Below are 19,347 nucleotides of genomic sequence, written 5' to 3'. Positions count from 1 at the left end.
AAAGTTAGGTTTAGGGTTCTTCTCACTGTGCGAGCCAGACAATCAAAGGGTGGGGCCAGCTGGGTCCCAGAAGACAGAAGCCCATGACGGTCAAACTGACCAGTGAGTAACATGTTGCCCGACTTGTTGAGGCTTGATTAGCTCCTGAGAGATGGGATATAGAGATAACAAATGACTCCCTCTCAGTCAAGAATTCATGCAGCTTTAACTCAGTAGTGAATGTGTCCAAGTTCAGAGAGACTCTGCCAAGCTCCCTGAAAATTCCCACGTTGATGGGGAATGCATCAGATGCCCTCTAATCCAATTATCCTTAAATCTACACTGCTGAGATGAGGATTGTTCAGCAGAATGCTTAACAGACACAGATGCCCACAGATTCTCACAGCTACCCCTCAAAACCATCATGAAACCCACTCATGAAATCACATAGTAATAAATGAAGACCTCAGGCACATCACTTGTGACAGTCTTTTATATGAAATGAAATGGAAATGAGAGTGAAGAAGGCCGTGTGGCACAAATAGAGGATAAGTAATTAGATCTTCTGTCATAAGAGATGACAGCTAATGGCATTGATGTCGCATTTGGGAGCTGAGCACACCGTAGCAACCATGACAGTCACAAGAAGAGATTCCTGCAAACAAAGAGCTTGTTTCTTGCGACTTGATGACATGGATTATACTGTATTTGACGGTGTAGCGTGCACACACTCGGCCTGAGCTTTTTAAAGGTAAGAGAAAAAACAAGTCTGTAGGTGTTTGTGAGGAGAGTATCCATCCTTACCTTTGCAAGTGCGTTTGTCAGGCTGCAGCTTCATGAGGTGAGGGCAGGCACAGGAGAAGGTCTGGTTGAAGTTGATGAGACAGAGGTGGGAGCAAGGGCCTTTACCATCACTGGTGGCACAGGGGTTAGGTGCTGAAAGAAAGGAGAAGTCAGAGGAAATGTGGTGAAAGCAAGAAAGGAGGTATTTCATTGAAAGGGACAGTTAACCCCAAAATCAAAAATACATATTTTCCTACCTAACTGTAATGCCATTAATGAATCTAGATTGTTTTGGTATGATTTGCAGAGTTTTGGAAATATCAGCCGTAGAGATTTCTGCCTTCTGTCAAATATAATGGAACTTGATGGCACTCGGCTTGTGGTGCTCTAAGTGCCAAAAAATATATTTGAAAAACTCAACAGCAATGTCTGTTTCCAGAAATCATGAGCCAGTTACTCAAGACACGCCACAGACCTTGTTGTGAGCAGTTTGATGTCGGAACTATTTTCTCTCTACCGAGCTACTCCCACCAACTGTATCATCGCGCAGATTGAAGTGTGCATCTACCATTAGCTCACCTAGCACCACCAAGCTAGCTAACGTTACAGCTCAGCCGAGGAGGACACCATCAATGTTTGTACATTTTATGCTGTCATAAGCATGAGCCTCTTGTCCACGAATAGATGCACACTCTGTACTGCACCTTGATGCAGTTGTAGTTTGGTAGAAAATGTACTCTGCACAACAATTGGGAACCAAAACAATTTAGATTGATTAATAGAACTACAGGTAACAGAGAAAAAATGTAGTTTTGATTTTGGTGTGAATCCCTTTAATGCTCACACTATGCCCTGCTGTGTATATATTTTCCAAAAGCTCTCCACAAAATCCATAAAAGCAGCCCATTTATTCTAGTACCATACTAAGCCAATAGTTTAATCTGAGAAGCTATTTCCAGAGTCAAGAGTGTAATGGACCTCTCCATCAATGGACCCTCAAGGAAAGTGAGAGTGCAGAAAAAGACTTTGTCTGCCAGACCCGCTTGTTGCCTCATCACTGTCATGAGCATTGGTTGCAGCTGTCAATCAACGATTCTGTGAGATCTCCCTTTTCCTGCCTCCAATTACAAGTCCCAGTGCCTCTCTGTTGCCCCTACACCCTTGGGATCTTATAGCCATTGGCTACTAAACACCAAGGTGACAGTTCAATGTGACAGAATACTGCAAATCTTTTTGTCATCTTGTCAATCATGTGCTCCTATGAGATCAACACATGACATTTAAGTCACAGGAGGAGGGTTTTATTTCCTACCCAGCCGGTGGGAAATGCCAAACAGTGAGGTGACTTTTTGATCAACGAGGCAGCAGGAGGTGTCCAAATTGCTGCCGGTGTGTGGAGACAACACGTCTCACAGCTCTGAAAGGTCAGCTGTCTTTGGAGAATAGGAGTCGTGAATCAACGCGGTCAGCAATGAACTGTGAGCTCGCCACCGTTCTCCTATGAGTTAAAGCCCCAATCAGTCAGCCACACTGGCAGGCAGGGGTGAATCTGAGATACTGTGGCACTATCTCTCCCTGTGAGTGTGTGTTTCTCTTTGAGAGTTAATGCACACGTCGCTGGTGTGCAACCTACCCTGCGGTTGTCTGGATGGGTGATAGACCTGCAGGTCAAAGGGCTGTGTGTTGGTCCGTTGGACAACAGTGACATTGTGTCCAGTCCATTTGTTTGCCTTGGCCAAAGTGTTAGTCCTCCAGTCAGTCCAGTAGACTTCACCTCCATACATGGTGACAGCAAAGGGATGGGACAAATACTCATGACCCCTCAACACTTCAATCAGCCCAGAACCGTCGTACATAGCAGAGTAGATAGCATCTGACCTGGAAGAGGATTAAAGCAGAGAGATGTATACTTTACATAACGTGCATCATGTTACTAGATGAGCCTGTACTGTGTATGCAATTTTGCATAAGCAAAGCACATCTGTATGTTTATTAAAAAAAACAGTAATGGTGAGCAAGCAAATAAAAAAGAATGAGCGAAGTGTGTGATGTAATGAGGGAGTGGGTGGATGCTGTGCAATGAGAGCATTCTGTATATTCTGGTGACAAATGCTACCTAGCATCAATCCAGACAATGCGTCTTTCCATGTAGTCCACAGTGAGTCCATTGGGCCAGCCACCACTGCCTGTTTCCCTGTGGATGGTGCGTCTGAATTCACCGCTCATAGATGCTGCCTCAATCCTGGGCAGACTGGCATCCCAGTCTGTCCAAAACAGAATACTGCAGAGAGAGAATAAATCAAAGTGAGGAGGGATTTATTTTCACAGACGTAGACAGTATCAACACATGAGAACATATAAGTTTAACAGAAAATACACTGAGTGAAATATGCATTGAGCTAAGTAATTATTAGGGCTGGAATTAAAGACTATTTTTTATTGTTGATTAATCTGTTGACTATTTTCTAAATTAATCAAGTGGTTGTTCAGTCTATAAAATGCCAGAAAATGGTAGAAAGTATAGATCGATGCTTCCCAAAGCCCAAGATGACATCCATGAATATCTTGTTTTGTCCACAACCCAAAGATATTCAATTAACTGTTATATAGGAGTAAAGCTACGACAACATATTCACATTTAGGAAGCTTGAATCAGAGAATCTGACTTTGTGTTTCCTTAATAAAAACAAATACTTAAACCAATTAACTGATTATCACATTAGTAGGTGACTAATTGTTGCAGCTTTAGTAATTACAGCTTCAAAATCCCTACATCTATGCTTCTTACCCATCACGAGGGTCTAGGGCAATGGCCCTGGGGTGCTCCACCTCCCCAGCCAGCAGGGTGGTTCTCATGGTCCCGTCCAGTTTGGCCACCTCTATCTGGTCCAGATTGCTCTCCACCCAGTAGATGTTTCCTGCTATCCAGTCCACAGCCAGGCCCTCTGGAGTAGCCAGTCCATACTGGATCACCACTTCAAAACTGGTCAGGGCTGAATGGGACACACACACAGAGACAGAGGGACTTCAAATTAGGATTGTGTTTGGTTCTTTTTCATGTGTTTGACATCTGAATGGCAAATCGCAAAAGGGAGCAAGGTTGACAATACGTAGCTTTTTATAGAATTTTAATGTTAGTAAAATGGCTGGGTATTGGTATTGGTATTGTGTAACTTAAAAGTAGCGACCCAACACCAAGTAGCATTAAAATGTCTCAAGAACGTTCAAACACCCTGCCGGAACAGGAATCTTTCAGTTGCTGCCTGTTCTGGAGCCGCTCTCCTCGTGGCGAACAGTCAGTTGAATGTCTCCCTGATTAGCACAAGCTGACAAAGCAGCAGCAGCCAGCATCCAACACCGAGCTCTTAAAAGGTCCTAACATATTCACACTGACACCCAAATGGGTCAACTCTGTAGTTAAACCCTTTAATAACTGTAATGTTAGCCACGTGATGCTAACAATTAGCCCTATCACTGCGTAAGTGCGGGTGGATTCTCACCAACTGTCCTCGGTGCTGAGCTCACACTGCGGCAACAGCAGCTACAACCAATACAGTCTTTGGTGTGGTGAAGTTGAGTGTGGTGTATTTGACAGAGTTGGCAGTTCAGTGTGCCAAGATGTCACCAAAATGGTCGAAGGTATTGCTATACTACACACCATGCCAAACACATTATGGGTATCAAATGAAGTACTCAGTTGGTATCTGTATCACTTTAAGAGTACTGCAATCAGTACTGGTATCATACTTTTTCAATGATACCCAGCTCTAGTTGGTGGTGATTTTATGTAGAAAAAAAAAAGAAGCTGTAATAGCTTGGCATATGTCACATTCACCAACGAGAGAAACTCTCCAGCCAGCACATATGGTTCACTGCAAAAATAAAAACTCTGACAAACAAAGAATTGTTTAGAATTCTTCACTCTTATGGAATCTGTCAGCAAATGGCACACACTGCTGCTGTGTCTGTCAGTGTGGCTCTGATCAGCACTATCTTTCCAACCCCACTGCCCCACCTCTAAGAAAACAAACACCCAACACCAGATCTCCCACTCTTTTCATTAGTTCTCAGAAACGACAGGCTCTCATGCTGACTAAGTTCAAACCAAAATGTGTGATCATTTCTGGCTGAGGGTGATCAGACAAGTTCTTGACAAAGCCTTCCTGTCATAATTAGAGGGAGAGAGATATGCCTTCTTCACAGTTTGCTTAAGGGAATGGCCGTCTTTCTGTGTGTCTGTGTGGGTAGGGGTGTCTTTGTTGAGCTGCTGGCACTACACAGTGTATGCCACCAACTTGAGAGATTCTGAAATGGCTTCAAGAACAAGCAGCAGGAGCTGATCTATGAGTTGGTCACAATGTCTCTCTGCTGAGGAGTCCTTTTTTAATGGTGAAGTTGGAGGGCTGGGAACTGGAACTGCAGTGTGTTGTGCCTCCTACGCTACATCAGTGTTCTGGCTGCAGTCACGCACATCGAGTACTGAGACAAATGGGAAGAGACAAAGCCTTCCGTGTGCCCCCTAAGTGCTGTGCTGGGAACACAACCTTGATTGGCAAGGAGACCTGGGGTTTTGGAGCAGGAAAGGCCGACCATGACCTGGCCATTTATTCAGGGTCACAGACCGCCGATGCTGACCACAGACTCTTTTTAAAAACATTTGGCTCTCAGAAATTACAGAGTGCTCAGCGGAAGTTAATTTTGGAGAAATGCTCAGTCAAAAGCACAAATCGGATCTGCTATCTCAGAAGGAGCAATCCACTTTAGTATTTTTATTTTACTTACAAAAAGATGACAGTGAAAAATGAACTTATTACTATGTAAATGAGACTGTTCTTAGAGGCTATTCACTCCACCACCCCATCTATCTTTCTGCATAAACTACAATTACCCAAAGCTGTACCTAACTGGCTGCCTCACCTCCATTATCAGACAGTTTCCCGCGGTAAATCTTGTCCTCTACGACATCAGTCCAATACAGGGTGCTCTGGTTGAGGTGGAAGTCCAAGGCGATGGTGTTCCTCAGGCCTGGAACCAGTACACTGAATTCCCCCTTGTGAAGCTCAATCCTTCTGATCTCATGGCGGTTGGAGAAGATGATGAAAGGCTTGAAGGGATCTGAAAGCAAACAAGTTGTACCCGGAAAAAGTGTTAGTGTCTCAAATCAGTAAATCTCATCTCAAATTCCAGATTCACAAAACCCCTTGTTGGTCTTGGATCAAATCCTGCCACAGCTGTCTCTGCAATGTCTCCCCCTCCATCTGTCCCTTTCAAAGAAAAAAACTCAATAACTAAAGGGGTTTGCTGCTCACTTTCTGGAAACAAAATATCTACAACACTATGATGCATTAAATATATATTCAGCAGGATTTTTCAAAAAAAAAAAAAAACAATGAACAGATTCATGCAGTAGCAATCCCTGTAAATCATCACTTATGACCTTCTAGAAGTGTGTGGCAAGAGACTCCATCCTCTAGCTGTATTTTCTTATTTTGTTCATATTTTCTGTGTTCGGGACGTTTATCCTCATAGCGTTCAGTGGGGGTCAGGGCTTTATAAAAAGGTGGCAACCAGGTGTCAGACTGTAAGCAGCAGGGATTATAGCAATTGCAGCGAAGTGAAACAGAGAGAGAGAGTGAATCTGAGGTTGGCTTTTACTTTCACTGGTGAGCATGTTTACAAGCAGTAACTTAAAATTCCTTTAAATACCATATATACATACTGTATAGTAGAATCAGTATTGTAGAGCCTCTTCAGCACAAGAAAAATACTTTTCTCTCAATCTGAAGCCAAATTTTTCAGTTTGTAGGAGTAAATAAACTCTTACTGCCAAAAAGGCCCTCTTTTCCCTTACCAGTGCTTTTGCAACTCTCCATGTCAGACTCCAACTCCCAGCCCTCATAGCAGGAACACTTGACGCTGGATTTCTCCTGCTCGCACTTCTGGCTACACTTGAGGTGTTTGGCGCAGAAGCTCTGGATCTGGCAGGTCTTGTTGTCAGATCCCAGCTCCATGCCCAGAGGACAAGAGCACATGAAGCCCTCACCAGGAATGATGCTGCAGTTGTGGCTGCAGCCACCATTGTCCAATGAGCACAAGTCTGCAGGCAAGAAACAGATGAAAGAGTTGGAATATATCCGAGACAGGAGGGTTGTATGTTCTGTTTGTGGTGTTTTTAACATCAATATGGAAGGCACAGGACAAAAGAACAAGGTAATGAACATATTTTCGTGTTCTGTAAAAAAGGTGTTTGTGTCTAAAGAATGTTTTACCACAAAGTTTCTCGTCAGAGCCATCCGGACAATCGTCAGTGCCGTCACACAGCTTCTCGGCAGGCAGACAGATGGAGTCGTTGGTAGCACACATGTGATGAGACAACTTGCACACCAACGCTTCGCAGTTGTCCTCATCAGAGTTGTCCTCACAGTCACTGTCACCATCACACACCCAAGCTTTGCTGATGCAGCGAGCTGTCAAAACCACAAAATATCAATTTTCAGCTTGTGTAGTTTTAAGACTGATAGCTGCTATTCTCAGAGATCAGTTTTAAGCAAGTTTTTGGTTTTGCTCACAACAGCATTTATACCAAAAACCAATCCACTCCAATTACTGCAATCAGTGGATTTGCTAAGGAAGGCAAAGTGAATTAAACTTTTGGTGAACTAAACTGCAAATTCAAGTCTTTGACCACTTGCAAATCATCTTGATAGTGCTGACCTTTGAGGGAATGGAGAGAACTGGAGAGTCCAAAATGAAGGAAGCTTGTGCTATCCAATTTAATATAATACTGCTCGCCAAATGAGAAGCAATGGTAAGAAAGTTCCTTTTTGTATCCAGTTTTCTGCAAATTAAACTAGCTACAAACTAGCTGAATGACGCATGTGCAAATCAATTTTCCACCGCAAGTTTCCGAGGTAAACAAGCACTAACTCTTTCATTCCTTTGACCTACTCTGTCAGAGAATAAAAACCTATTTGTATTAACATTTCAGAAAGGTTCATCGCCCTACAATCTGGTACTTGAGCCATCTGAAAGCATCCTCACCAGAGTCCCTGCAGCTAAACTTGACTGCTGGGTCACACGTGTGGGTCACACCCTCGCAGTTGTTCTCATCACTCAGGTCCATACAGTCTGTGTCACCATCACAGCGCCAGCGCATGGGAATACACAGACCGTCCATCCGACACTGGAACTCGTCTACATGGCAGCCACCTGGAGGACGTGTAGCTGGAGAGAAAACAATAAGACAAAGTGTGATAGTCAGCCAACAAAAAGATAGAGGGTAGTTAGGCCAATGTCAATGAAGCAATAAAACTCCAGTATAAATCAGCAACTGAAAAATAACTAGACTGGAATCACAAGCAGCAAACAACACTTGCACAGACCACACACCACACTTGGCCAAAAACTGAGAGAACAAAGAATAGGCCATTCTAGTCATTAATTAATGCGTAGGTATGCTGGGACGCTGGGTTAACAACCTGACACTGAGCCAAATCAAACAACAATGACACACAGAGCTCACTGGCTGATGTCACAGGCAGATTAAAGGCACCAGTGGGGAGGTGGCACAATGACATCCCCTCACGGCAAAGGTCAGCTCTTGGCACGGCTTAAGCAGGAAATGGGCCGGGGACCTTTCAGCGCAGGACTACAATATACAGGAGGGGAAGGCGATAGTATTGCTTTTTTATTTCAGCTAATGACTTCCAGACGGCAGGCCAAGAGAGACCACAAACACACACAGCCAGACACACACACAGCACAGATTGCTCATTAGACCAACAGGTCACGCTGGGCCCCGTTTTTGCATGCTGGGACTTGACAGCAGTTGGCTGCATTTTTGCATGGATCAAACCGTACATACAACACCAGAACACACACGGGGAACAGGAGCGTATGTTTCTAGGCAGGCTGAAGAAAGACTGCGACAGTTGTGGTATGACGCTGCCTCAGTCGTCGTTACAAAGAGCGGTTAACCAGCAAAACTCAATGTTCCAAATCAGCCAAGCGTGGCCACCAGCTATTTTCAACTCAGAACATGTAAGTCCATATCACTGCAGCAGAGTCAAAACATCTGTGCCATTTGCACAAGACCATGAAAGAGTTTAATTGTTATCTAACCACAAAACATAATCACATCCTGAACAGAGCAACAGAGAGGATTTGCTGTAAATGATAAGTGGAAGCCAGAGGGCAGGCTGGGGCATGCAGAACAGAGGAAACACATCGGGGAGGAGGGCAATCCTATCTTCATTGTGACAACCTCTTTACAAATGCAAACGGCAACATGTGAACACAGTGAAATACAATACATGGTGTGATGAAAGCTCGACTCAGGCAAAGCTGGCATGAGTACAAACAATGCCGTAAAATAAACAATTCTTAGAGCAGAATAGGGCTGCAAGATAAGCCAAAGAAATAATGTTACTAATATTTTGACAGATAATGCTACTGTAATATGAGTCATGGTTTTCATTGGAATTGGAATTTTTGCATTTTATTTTCACCGAAAAAAAACATAAAATGATGATGATGTGATTCTCACTGGGGTCTGTACAAAAAAAGCATGTTCCCTTCTGTCTGGAATATGATTAGTAGGCCTGGGTTCTCTCTAGCACCACAATGCCTCATTTATAATGATATATTGTGGCACATTTTACCTCTTTAAAAAATGCAGCTCCTGTGATTTGGATATTGTGCTTGCCATATTGTGTTTTCCCTTATTTTTTGATTAATTGTGCAGCCCCAGAGCAGAGCTATTTCAGTTTGGTACACGAACTAATTGTTCCTTACCCTGGTTGGTACAGTTGGCGTGAGTCTCGTCACTGTAGTCTCCACAGTCATTGTCGCCGTCACACGTCCAGTATTCTGGTATGCAGCGGCCACTGTTACATTTGAACTGGACACTGGAGCAGGAGTGGCTGCAGCCTGCTTCGTCACTGTTATCCCCGCAGTCGTTGTCTGTACATGAGCACACACAAGATTTTATTTTCAGTTACTGGATTGTTTTAAACTGCACAGAAGGTGAGGGAAGTCTCAGAAGATGATTACCGTTGTCGCAGCGCCAGTTAATGTTGATGCAGCGACCATTTGCACATGTGAACTGAGTCAGAGGGAAGCAGGTTGGGTAGGCTGAAGAGGGGTCAACACAGGATGTGTTAAAATCATAAGAACATTTGTTGGCTTGAACTAAAATGTGTTATTAGAGAAAAAGCAACAATATAAAGCTGCAGTTGAGACTCACCACAGGAGTCTGGCTCATCTGAGCGGTCTCCACAGTCGTCATCCAGGTCACACGTCCAGGAGATGGGGATGCAGCGCCCACTGGCACAAGGGTACTGGTTTGGTGGGCATGTGCGAGCTGGCAGGGGAACAAGGTGTAAAAAAGGTAAGTGCTGTAAAAGGTTCCTCTTACATTATCCTTGATTCAAACTGGCAATAACTCATCCCCATTAAACAAACGCTGACAAGCTAATTTCCCATAGTCTATTGCTACAAAAAGCACTTCAAACAGTTGTAACCTCAAAACAAAACATTCACTTTATCTTAATTAAGTTAAAGACAATTTCTAATCTCCTTCAATTTACTTGATACACCGAGGCAGCTCTTATAAAAGCAACCAGCACTGTAAGCCAAGGACCATCGCAGTGTTCCAGCCTATTATCATCGATGCTGCAGATCAATACTCCTGGGCTGTTTGTGAATTCATGCTGGCATCCCCCGCACTCATCGTAACTGAATTAACTCAAAAATAACACGTCTGCTTGAGTTGCAACTTGTCTGCCTGCCCAAAGTTTAGTCTAGTGTTTCTCTAACTTCCCCCTTATCCTCAGCATAAATGCTTCCTCTCTGTAATACCATTTTTTCACTAGTTATTGATAACTTTAATCATCCAATAGCATCATACAGTACTGTACTGCATGTTCATTTGCCCATTCTGCAACACAGATAATGAAATCAAATCAAAAATAAAATGATGAATGAAAAACTGTAATGCTCCTCTAGCTACAAAGAATTCCAGCTTTGTTCATACCAGAGCAGGTGGTGTTGGATTCATCTTCATCATTGCCGCAGTCATTGTCGCCGTCACACAGCCATCGCAGGGGGATACAGCGGTTGTTCTGGCATTTGAATCGGTCAGCTGGGCAGGTGTGCTGGTCTGGGGGAAGAAAACAGAAGTGGCATCTCATGACTTTACTTACTTATTCTTTAAGTATTTCTTATGTCACAAAGACCACTGACAGTCAATCTTATGTTTCAGATGCTGTTATCATATTGTCAATGATGTGTCTGTGTTTTTGTTCTTGTGCTCTGCACAGATCTGTCACCTAACCACCGGCAGTTCTCCCTTGCTCTCTGAAGCTCGGTGTGCTGCCACCACCACTGCCTTTAAAAGGCAGTGGTGGTGGCAGCACAGTGCGAAGGTACCTGGAAACTGCATGTAAACACCAACCTTATAGTTTTAGTTTCATATAATGAACCCAAACTCACAATTATGTTGGATATTACTACAGACATTACTGTTATCTTATTTCACAACATCTGCTGTGACAGCAGACGCTGTATTAACTTATTTCGATGATGAGCCGATGATGTTTACCATCTTGTGCTAATGTGATTATGCCACTGATCGATACTGCATTGACTCATGTCAGTGATGACCTGATGAGGCTTTACTGTTTAGGGAGCGCCATGTTGAAAAAACATTTACACCGGCAGGTCGCCATTTTCCTACCATCTGTACGTTAAACTCTGATTTTTGGTCTGAATGAGTGAAAGGAAAACACAAAAACTCTTCGCAGAAAGAAAGAGAATAAGTATATTTCTCAAAATGATGAACTATAACATTTATATAACAACTTATTTAAATTTTTATGAATGATTATCACATATTACAGTCATATATCACATCCAATTTCCCTTATTCTGGGTAGATGACTTTGGTGCCTGAAGATGTGACTTCTGTATAATGTTTTGTACATAGACTGTATATAAGGATACATATACAGTCTATGGTTTTGTAAATAAAGCTTTCAGATTTCGGATTTTGTTTGTTTAATTCTCAGATACATTTTCATCATACATGACCACAGGGTGTAATTATAACTAGATGACATCACACACAAGTTAAAACAACTTCGTCAAAAAACACAAATTTTATTGGAGACCCACTCAAATGATTTCCTGTTGATCCTGGGGACTCACTACATTGAAAACCTATCAGCATCACTGTCAGCCTGCTAAATAATCCTCTCACCCTTTAAATGTCACTTTAAATAAGAAAATAAAATCCAAGAAAAATATGAGTCCCTGGTTCTCACTATCGCCTGATGAGGAGAAAGCTGGCCAGTGAAATTACAGCCACATTACGCTGCATGGAAAGAGACAATCTTGGAAACTGCAGTTTGCGCCCTGTCGGTCCACGTTAGCTAAGACCCTTAAACTGAATTTGTGTTTTTCTATGTGTTGCTGTGTATCCATGACAATGACGTGGCGCACTTACGGCAGAGCTCAGGGGCCTCATCACTGTTGTCCAGACAATCGTTGTCCCCGTCACACTTCCAGCGCTCTTGGATGCAGCGGTTGTTCTTGCAGGCAAACTCCCCGGGCTGGCACTGGGGCGGGGGCACGTAGGAGGGGTTGGCTGGAGATGAGATCAGGGGTAGGAGGAGAAACAGATGGGCCATTGAGACAAGAGTTGAGCACCAAAACAAAACACAGCCTTTTGGTGCCTGGGTCAACTTTCATCTCTCTTAAAGTTGCAAAAATATTGGTGGAGGTTTTATAACACTTCTCCCCAGATTTGGCAAAGTCAAGGTATAGTACAGCCTGCAAATGGAAAGTACAGCCTAGAATTCTTTAACAGCCTCAACTCCTGCTGAGTAATGAATTTTCCTTAACCTTCCACATTGATCTTTGGTGAAACCTCTCTACTGGTAAAGCTGCTAAGTACCTTTGCAGGTGACATTATCGACATCCAGGATTTGATCGTCAGCACAGCCACAGGACCTGCCATCAGGAATAGCAAGACACAGACTGCTGCAGCCGCCATTGTTAACTCGACACGCATTAGAACCTACAAGAAAAAAATTAACCAAGAAGAAAGGTGGAATATTATCATCATATTTTACTTAGTAGCAAGTCATTAAGTGAGAATCAAGGAGTAGAGGAGAGATATACCCTGCTGCTGGTGTGCATCATACACTCTGATCTCAAAGATGGGTGGCCTCTCATTGCGGAGTAGGGTGACTGTCTTAGTGACCTGGTCCAGTTTGTAGATGCTGCCGCCACGGTACTCATTCCAAAAAAGAAATTGTTTGTAATGACATAAGCCGAAGGCGTGGTTAAGCTCCTGCCCCTCATACACCACCTGAACCAGGAAAGAGATAAAGGTTAGATCTCCAAATATAACCTGCGTTCCAACAAAGAAAATGTTCAATTGAAGATCTTTTTTTTAAATAATGTGGAGTAGTATCTCTTTTATGATCTGTAAATACACAAATACACCACAGTCAAAGATTACATCCACACTAACACATTTTGGTTTTAAAATGCATAACTCTGTCTACGCCCAGCGTCCACACTACTCCAGTGTTTTGGAAACCCTACAATGGAGAACTTTGAAAACTCTGCTAACCCCGTTAAAACAGAGACTTTTGGAAACAAGGACGCAGACACCCACATTAGCTTCCTGATAGCAGTAACAACATGTCAAGCCAACACATTATAGCTACACCTACATGCCTTTTCTGATTTTATCATCTTGTATGGGTAACTTTACTCCTTCTCCATCGTCACTGCTTCCTCCAGTAATAATTAATGCACCCGGTACCGCTCTAATATGTCACCGTATTGTCTTTGTATTGACTTCCAGTCTGTGTGCCACTGCCTTGACTGCCTAATATTCATGTGTTACTTTCAAAAACAGTTCCACCTCATCATCAGTCCAAGCAAAGAAAACTTGGGTCTTACTTTTCGCCATCTCCATAGTATTTCCTGTAACTAAGCAACCAACTTCAGAATATAATAAAATGAGCTTCCTGTTTACAATGGTACGCCCCCAGTGTACATGAATGGTCATGTAATATGCATTTTCAGGCATGTTAGTATGGACAGCACTTAAACATTAATGTGTACAAAAGTTGTTTTCCTTTAAAAGCTTTGTTTCAAAATTAAAACATGTTAGTGTGGATGTAAGCTGACTGCATTACCAACCTTTCGCTGAGTGGTGTTGAGATAAACCAGCTCAATACGGTCGTAGTAAGCATCCACCCAGTACAGGATGCCCTGGGGAATGTCCAGACTCAGGCCATTAGGCCACAGCACTGTCTTGCTGGTCAGGAACACTTGGTGATGGGAACCATCCATCCAAGCTTTCTTGATCTTCCCTCTGTTGCTCTCTGTGGGGTCCTCCTCCCAGTCAGTCCAGTACATCCATCTGGGAGACGAGAAAGGGAATCACCGTGTTCAAAAGCCGTGTGAGATATAAGACATGTCTTTGAGAGCTGGAGCCGTCACAGTGTAGCTTTCTAGTTTTGATGCCCTTTGAAAGGACTTCGCACAAAAAATAAATAAATAAATAAAAAATAACAACAACAAAGGAAACAGTATCCAAAAAATCCACTGAAAACTCACCAGCTACCACACACCAATGTAACCAATGAGTTCAACAAACATCTGCAGTGCAGGCAGCCCACATAGCTGCAGGTAGCAGACCCTCAGACCATCCTCTGGCACTACATCAAAAGTATTAACACTAATCGTAACACACAGGTTACAGGAGAGGAAAAATATTAATTCTTAAATGCACTATGAATCCATAGAATCTCTTGAAAGATAATGTCTTGATGCGAAAAAGTCAATAATAAGAAATTTAAAGCCCAATTCTTGACATTTTGCACGGCTGTAGGACCAGGCTGTATGTTCCTTATGGCTATAATTCAACCAATCCAAAGTCCTGCCCCCCCTAGTTACTGTTACTAGGTGGGACAAGCTTGACAAAAAGAAAAATGGCAATGTCAGTTCCATTAAGCCGGGTGGTTCTTTGACACTCTTTTTTTTGACAGTGTAATGTGGTGTCCTGATAGTTCTGTGTGAAGTAGCATAGTCTCGCTAAGCTAAGCTAGCTAAATGAGCCAGACATGCATCTGTGCCGTCTGCGTATCATGCAGGAAAGGCAGTTCAGATTGTGGTTGATAGTTCATTAGGGTACTTCTTCGTGCTACATAGATGAGCCTAGCACACAGCATATCTACGTAAAATGGGAAAGTTGCTGGAGGTTCTGCTGGGCACCAGACTTGCTCAGCTGTTATTGGAGGACAGAGTGACAAGGGGCAGGACTTAGGGAGTAGTAGTAGTATTTTAAAATGTAACCTTTCAGTTGATACATCTCTCCCATCTGTGACTACTATTGTATTAATATAAGATAATGAAATTAAACAACTGTTTATTTTAATCATGAATTATTACAAATACACTATGCTTTAAAAGTTACAAGTGGGGCTTCAGTGGCTTAGTGGATAGAGCAGGTGCCCCATGGACAAGACTGCGCAGTGGCCCGGATTCAACTCCAGCCTGTGGCCCTTTGCTGCATGTCATTCCTCTCTCTCTCCCCCCTCAGCTTTCCTATCAATTAAAGGCAAAATATGCCCCAAAAATATCTTAAAAGTTACAACTGCACTGAGAGATAAAAAAGCATGTGTAGAAATTAAAAATTTTAAGCATCACAATGCATCCATAATTATTCAATAATCACATTGTAGCCCTCTGAATCAGAGTCAAATTGAATCAAATCAAATCATGAGATGCCTTGAGATTCCCACACCTAACACAGGTCGAATGCTGCTAAGCAAAACATTATAAATGGCTTACGAACTTTGACATAGCATTTGTGAGAAAAGAATACTCATTAAAATAACAATACCCTCCCCTCCAGTGTCTCACCCATGCTGGGGGTCCACCACAATTGCTCGTGGGTGGCTCATCTTTCCCTCAATGAGAGTCTTGCGGGTCTGAGAAGCCTTTTCCAGCCTGGCAACGCTGATAGTCTTCTTAGGCCCATCATCTGTCCAGTAGAGATTACCTCCCATCCAGTCCACTGCTATCCCCTCCACTGTGTGAATACCTGAGATAAGCAAAAGGGGTGAGGGTGAAAAGGAAACGATCAGGTGGCCAATTCAGGATGAATATCAAGAGAATAAAGTGGAAATGATATGGAATAACCTGACTGAGTTCTTTTCCTCACTGAATTCCAGGATTTTTTTTTAGAGAGTAGGAATAGTTCACAGCTTACCTGTGCAAAGCTATCATTTTATTCTTACCTTCTTTTAGTATGGTGTCTCTCTCTGTACCATCTATCTTTTGTCGGCCAATAATGTAGCTGGTGGCATCAGCAAAGTAGATGAATTCACTTGCGGCGTGGAAATCCAAAGCTCGGGGGTTCATTAGGTTCTCAATGGGAATCATATATTCATCAGGCACCTTAGCGTTCATGTCCATGCCCCTGATGATTCCAGGGCGACCCTTTCCATACACCAAAAACAACTCATGGTCTGGTTCTGCAGAGGAAGAAGGAGAAAAAAGATTGACTGTCATTACTTCTGCCAGTGATTGCGTAACCGCCATTACTTCATTGCCATCATCAATCATCACTGCCGAAACTAATGGGAAGGGGTTCATTTTTGTCAAATGAAATTTTTCCCTCAGTCATGATGTACTCACTCTTGCAGGACTTTCCATCGCTGCCAAGGCTGAATCCAGAGCGACAGCGGCACGTACGGGTCTTGTGGCTGTTGCTCAGCAGACAGATGTCGGAGCATCCTCCAGCCTTCCCAAACTGATCCAGGGCACATGCATGGCTGCGCACTAAGCCGCGAGAAAGGGGTACAAAATCAAAACAGTTGTAACTGTTATTAAAGGACAGATAATTTGGAAGTCAAACTTAGTGCCTTCTTGAATGAGTACCTTGCGGTTGGCGCCTCTGGTGGTACACATGCAGTGCGGCTCCCCGGTCAACCCGTGTCACCACCTGGAAGTCGGAGCTGTTGAAGCGGTTCACTCGGATCACGCTGGTCTTTGGGTTGAGGTTGCCTTCGTCTGAGTTGGTGGCATACAAGTAGTTCTCAAACACAGTCAGCCCATACAGATGCTCGATCTGAAATACAGCAAGACAATAAAGCAGCAAAATTTAAAAAGTTGTCTTGCTACTAAAAAGCTGACATACTCAGTGAAACAGCTCATGGTGCACGACTAATGGCTTTTGTCATATCGTTTGTGTTCACATTTTTATCTTGAATGCTGTCTGCTAAATTCTGCATGATGGAACTTTCCTAACAAACTATTTATCAGTATAAAACAGATTTTGACAGGTTCAAAACAAGTGAAGAAATCTCTGACAGACAGAGACAGACAAACACAGACAGAGAGATAAAGAGAGAGAGAGTCTGTGTAAACTTGGCACAGGGCAGCATAATGGCTCCACTTCCCATCTGCTGTTAAACAGAGAGAGGTTTTACTTTTATAAGGGTAGATTCTGTGCAGCTCTCCTCTACTGTCAGAAAGATGTATGGGTTGGGATCATATTACCTCCCCCACCTCTCTCACACACGCCGCCACCACCACCACCATCACTGCAGTCCTGATTTCATTAAGATCATTACTCCACTTTAAGTTTGAGCCAAGCTTCGCTAGGGCTAGACTAATATGTTTAGAGAGGCACTAGCCAGGAAAATCACACACTCTTTAAGTAATATCAATCAAGGCAATAAAAAGGACTTATCCTCATGAGAGGCCGGCTCTCTTTGCCTTGATACATAGGAGACAACTGGAAAACAGCACTGCCTCTAAAGATGATGATATTAAATCTGTGATGAGACCGATTTGGAAAACAGATGTTTTGTGTTATAGAAGGGGAGACTGAAAAGTCAGTGGGGACTCTGGGCTATTGCTGTTTCATTCAACCTTTAAAAGAATGCCAAACAATTTAAAAATCTATATGTTTGACTTAATCTCTGTGTATGTTTGGGTGTAGTTGGCATTTTCTGTGTGTACACCCCTCCAACCATCATTCAACCCTCACCAGCAGGCCCTGGATAATAGTGTGTCGGTTCTTGCCCTCGTAGTCCACTACTTCAATGTAGTCCAGGTAGGCATCAGCCCAGTACACCAAACGGTTGACCAGGTCCAGTGTGATACCATGGGGGAAGACAATCTTGCTGTCCACCAACTTTGTGCGGTTCTGGCCATCCATGTCGCAGCGCTCCACCCTCGGTGTAGACCCGTAATCTGTGAAGAACACTTTGCTGTAGCACAAGAAGAGGAGCACAAAGGAAGGAGGGGTTCAGTAATGGTAAGGTGACAGAAAAGGGTATTTCATAAATAAATTATATGATTTTAAGAAACTGTGCAACAGCTCATTGACTTCATGTATGTTTCAAATGTTTCACAGCTGAACTTGTCCATACAGGGAGTGTCTGTGAAACCAGTAGAGGAAACAAAACTCCTTGGAGTGACACAGAGTGCCGAAGGGATGACGCATATTTGCAGGCTAACATGGAAGTTAACATCGCCCTGGTTCCCTCAACAAAATGCTAATGGGATTTTTCCACTAGATTTTGGATTACTGAAGAAAATACACTTGTGGCAAACAAAAGTTTATGATTCTTAAACATTTTGTTCAGCAGAAACTTCACAATTAAACATGACTTATGATTTCTGTAGCATAAATGCAATTACCAGAGGTAAAAACCTAAAGTTAGGGCTATAAACAAAACTACACCACAATCGCATGACTTCCTTGTCACCCCAACAAGGAGGCTGTAAAGCCACGTTCGACACGATGACGTTCTTTAGTCTCAGTTAGACACTTGTTAGCACAGGTCTTTTTTTAGTCACGTTAAGGCTTCTGAATTTATGAATAGCATATTTACTGATGTATTTCATGTCGTAGAAAAATCTCTTAAGCTTGTGTTATCCACAGACTTTATTTCAGGCACCTAACCAAAACCCATTCAAAAAACCCATTGATTACATTGCTAAAATGCTAACTCGTTTGCCGGTTTTAGGACTCATCCTGCACCACTTTATTAGACAGCAGACTGAAGCAGTCAAAACAGATTGAAAAAACTATAGCAGTTATGGGAAGAGGTCTGGCAGTTATTAAGCAATTAACTAAATTCTTACCACAACAATACATCTCTCACATTATTCAAACATTAGTTCTTACTCATTTGGATTACTGTCATTAGTGTGGTTAAGTGCTTCAAATAAAGACTTGGAAACACCACAGTTAGTCAAGAATAGAGCCGCACAAGTTGCTCTGAAATGTAACAGAAGCGCTGACATCATCAGAATAAACATAACCTTAGATCGCTCATTGATCAAGGACAGAGCGGTTATTTCCCTGCTTTGTTTTATGAGAAATACGGTCTAATATCCCAAATGTCCTTTACCATCAATTTTCTTATAGTAGTAATGACCATAACTTTAATAATGCGCATGAATCAAGAGGTTATTTTTCACTTCCCATTTCTGGAATGGTTTGCTATCGGACATTACACATTCAGCGAGTATAACTGTTTTTATAAA

The 19,347-nt window shown here is 42.7% G+C and overlaps 1 protein-coding gene across 1 annotated transcript in view; it reads right to left on the bottom strand.

Moving 5' to 3' along the window:
• The window catches only part of LOC117258890 (low-density lipoprotein receptor-related protein 1), a 122,361-nt gene that overhangs the window by 42,131 nt on the left and 60,883 nt on the right, over positions 1–19,347 (bottom strand). Inside the window, exons 8-28 of the mRNA XM_033630109.2 lie at positions 17,840–18,062; positions 16,726–16,915; positions 16,483–16,626; positions 16,083–16,319; positions 15,706–15,886; positions 13,978–14,200; positions 12,943–13,132; positions 12,716–12,838; positions 12,266–12,406; positions 10,796–10,921; positions 10,007–10,123; positions 9,814–9,894; positions 9,556–9,723; positions 7,804–7,986; positions 7,032–7,229; positions 6,614–6,859; positions 5,680–5,877; positions 3,551–3,755; positions 2,879–3,043; positions 2,396–2,640; positions 784–915 (exon numbers count right to left, since the gene is read on the bottom strand). Coding sequence (XP_033486000.1) covers positions 784–915; positions 2,396–2,640; positions 2,879–3,043; positions 3,551–3,755; positions 5,680–5,877; positions 6,614–6,859; positions 7,032–7,229; positions 7,804–7,986; positions 9,556–9,723; positions 9,814–9,894; positions 10,007–10,123; positions 10,796–10,921; positions 12,266–12,406; positions 12,716–12,838; positions 12,943–13,132; positions 13,978–14,200; positions 15,706–15,886; positions 16,083–16,319; positions 16,483–16,626; positions 16,726–16,915; positions 17,840–18,062 — 3,716 coding nt within the window. The remainder of the gene's footprint in view (positions 1–783; positions 916–2,395; positions 2,641–2,878; positions 3,044–3,550; positions 3,756–5,679; positions 5,878–6,613; positions 6,860–7,031; positions 7,230–7,803; positions 7,987–9,555; positions 9,724–9,813; positions 9,895–10,006; positions 10,124–10,795; positions 10,922–12,265; positions 12,407–12,715; positions 12,839–12,942; positions 13,133–13,977; positions 14,201–15,705; positions 15,887–16,082; positions 16,320–16,482; positions 16,627–16,725; positions 16,916–17,839; positions 18,063–19,347) is intronic.

This window comes from Epinephelus lanceolatus, chromosome 8, assembly GCF_041903045.1.
Source record: "Epinephelus lanceolatus isolate andai-2023 chromosome 8, ASM4190304v1, whole genome shotgun sequence".
Lineage (NCBI taxonomy): Eukaryota > Metazoa > Chordata > Actinopteri > Perciformes > Serranidae > Epinephelus > Epinephelus lanceolatus.
This window is presented reverse-complemented; position numbering and strand designations above follow the sequence as displayed.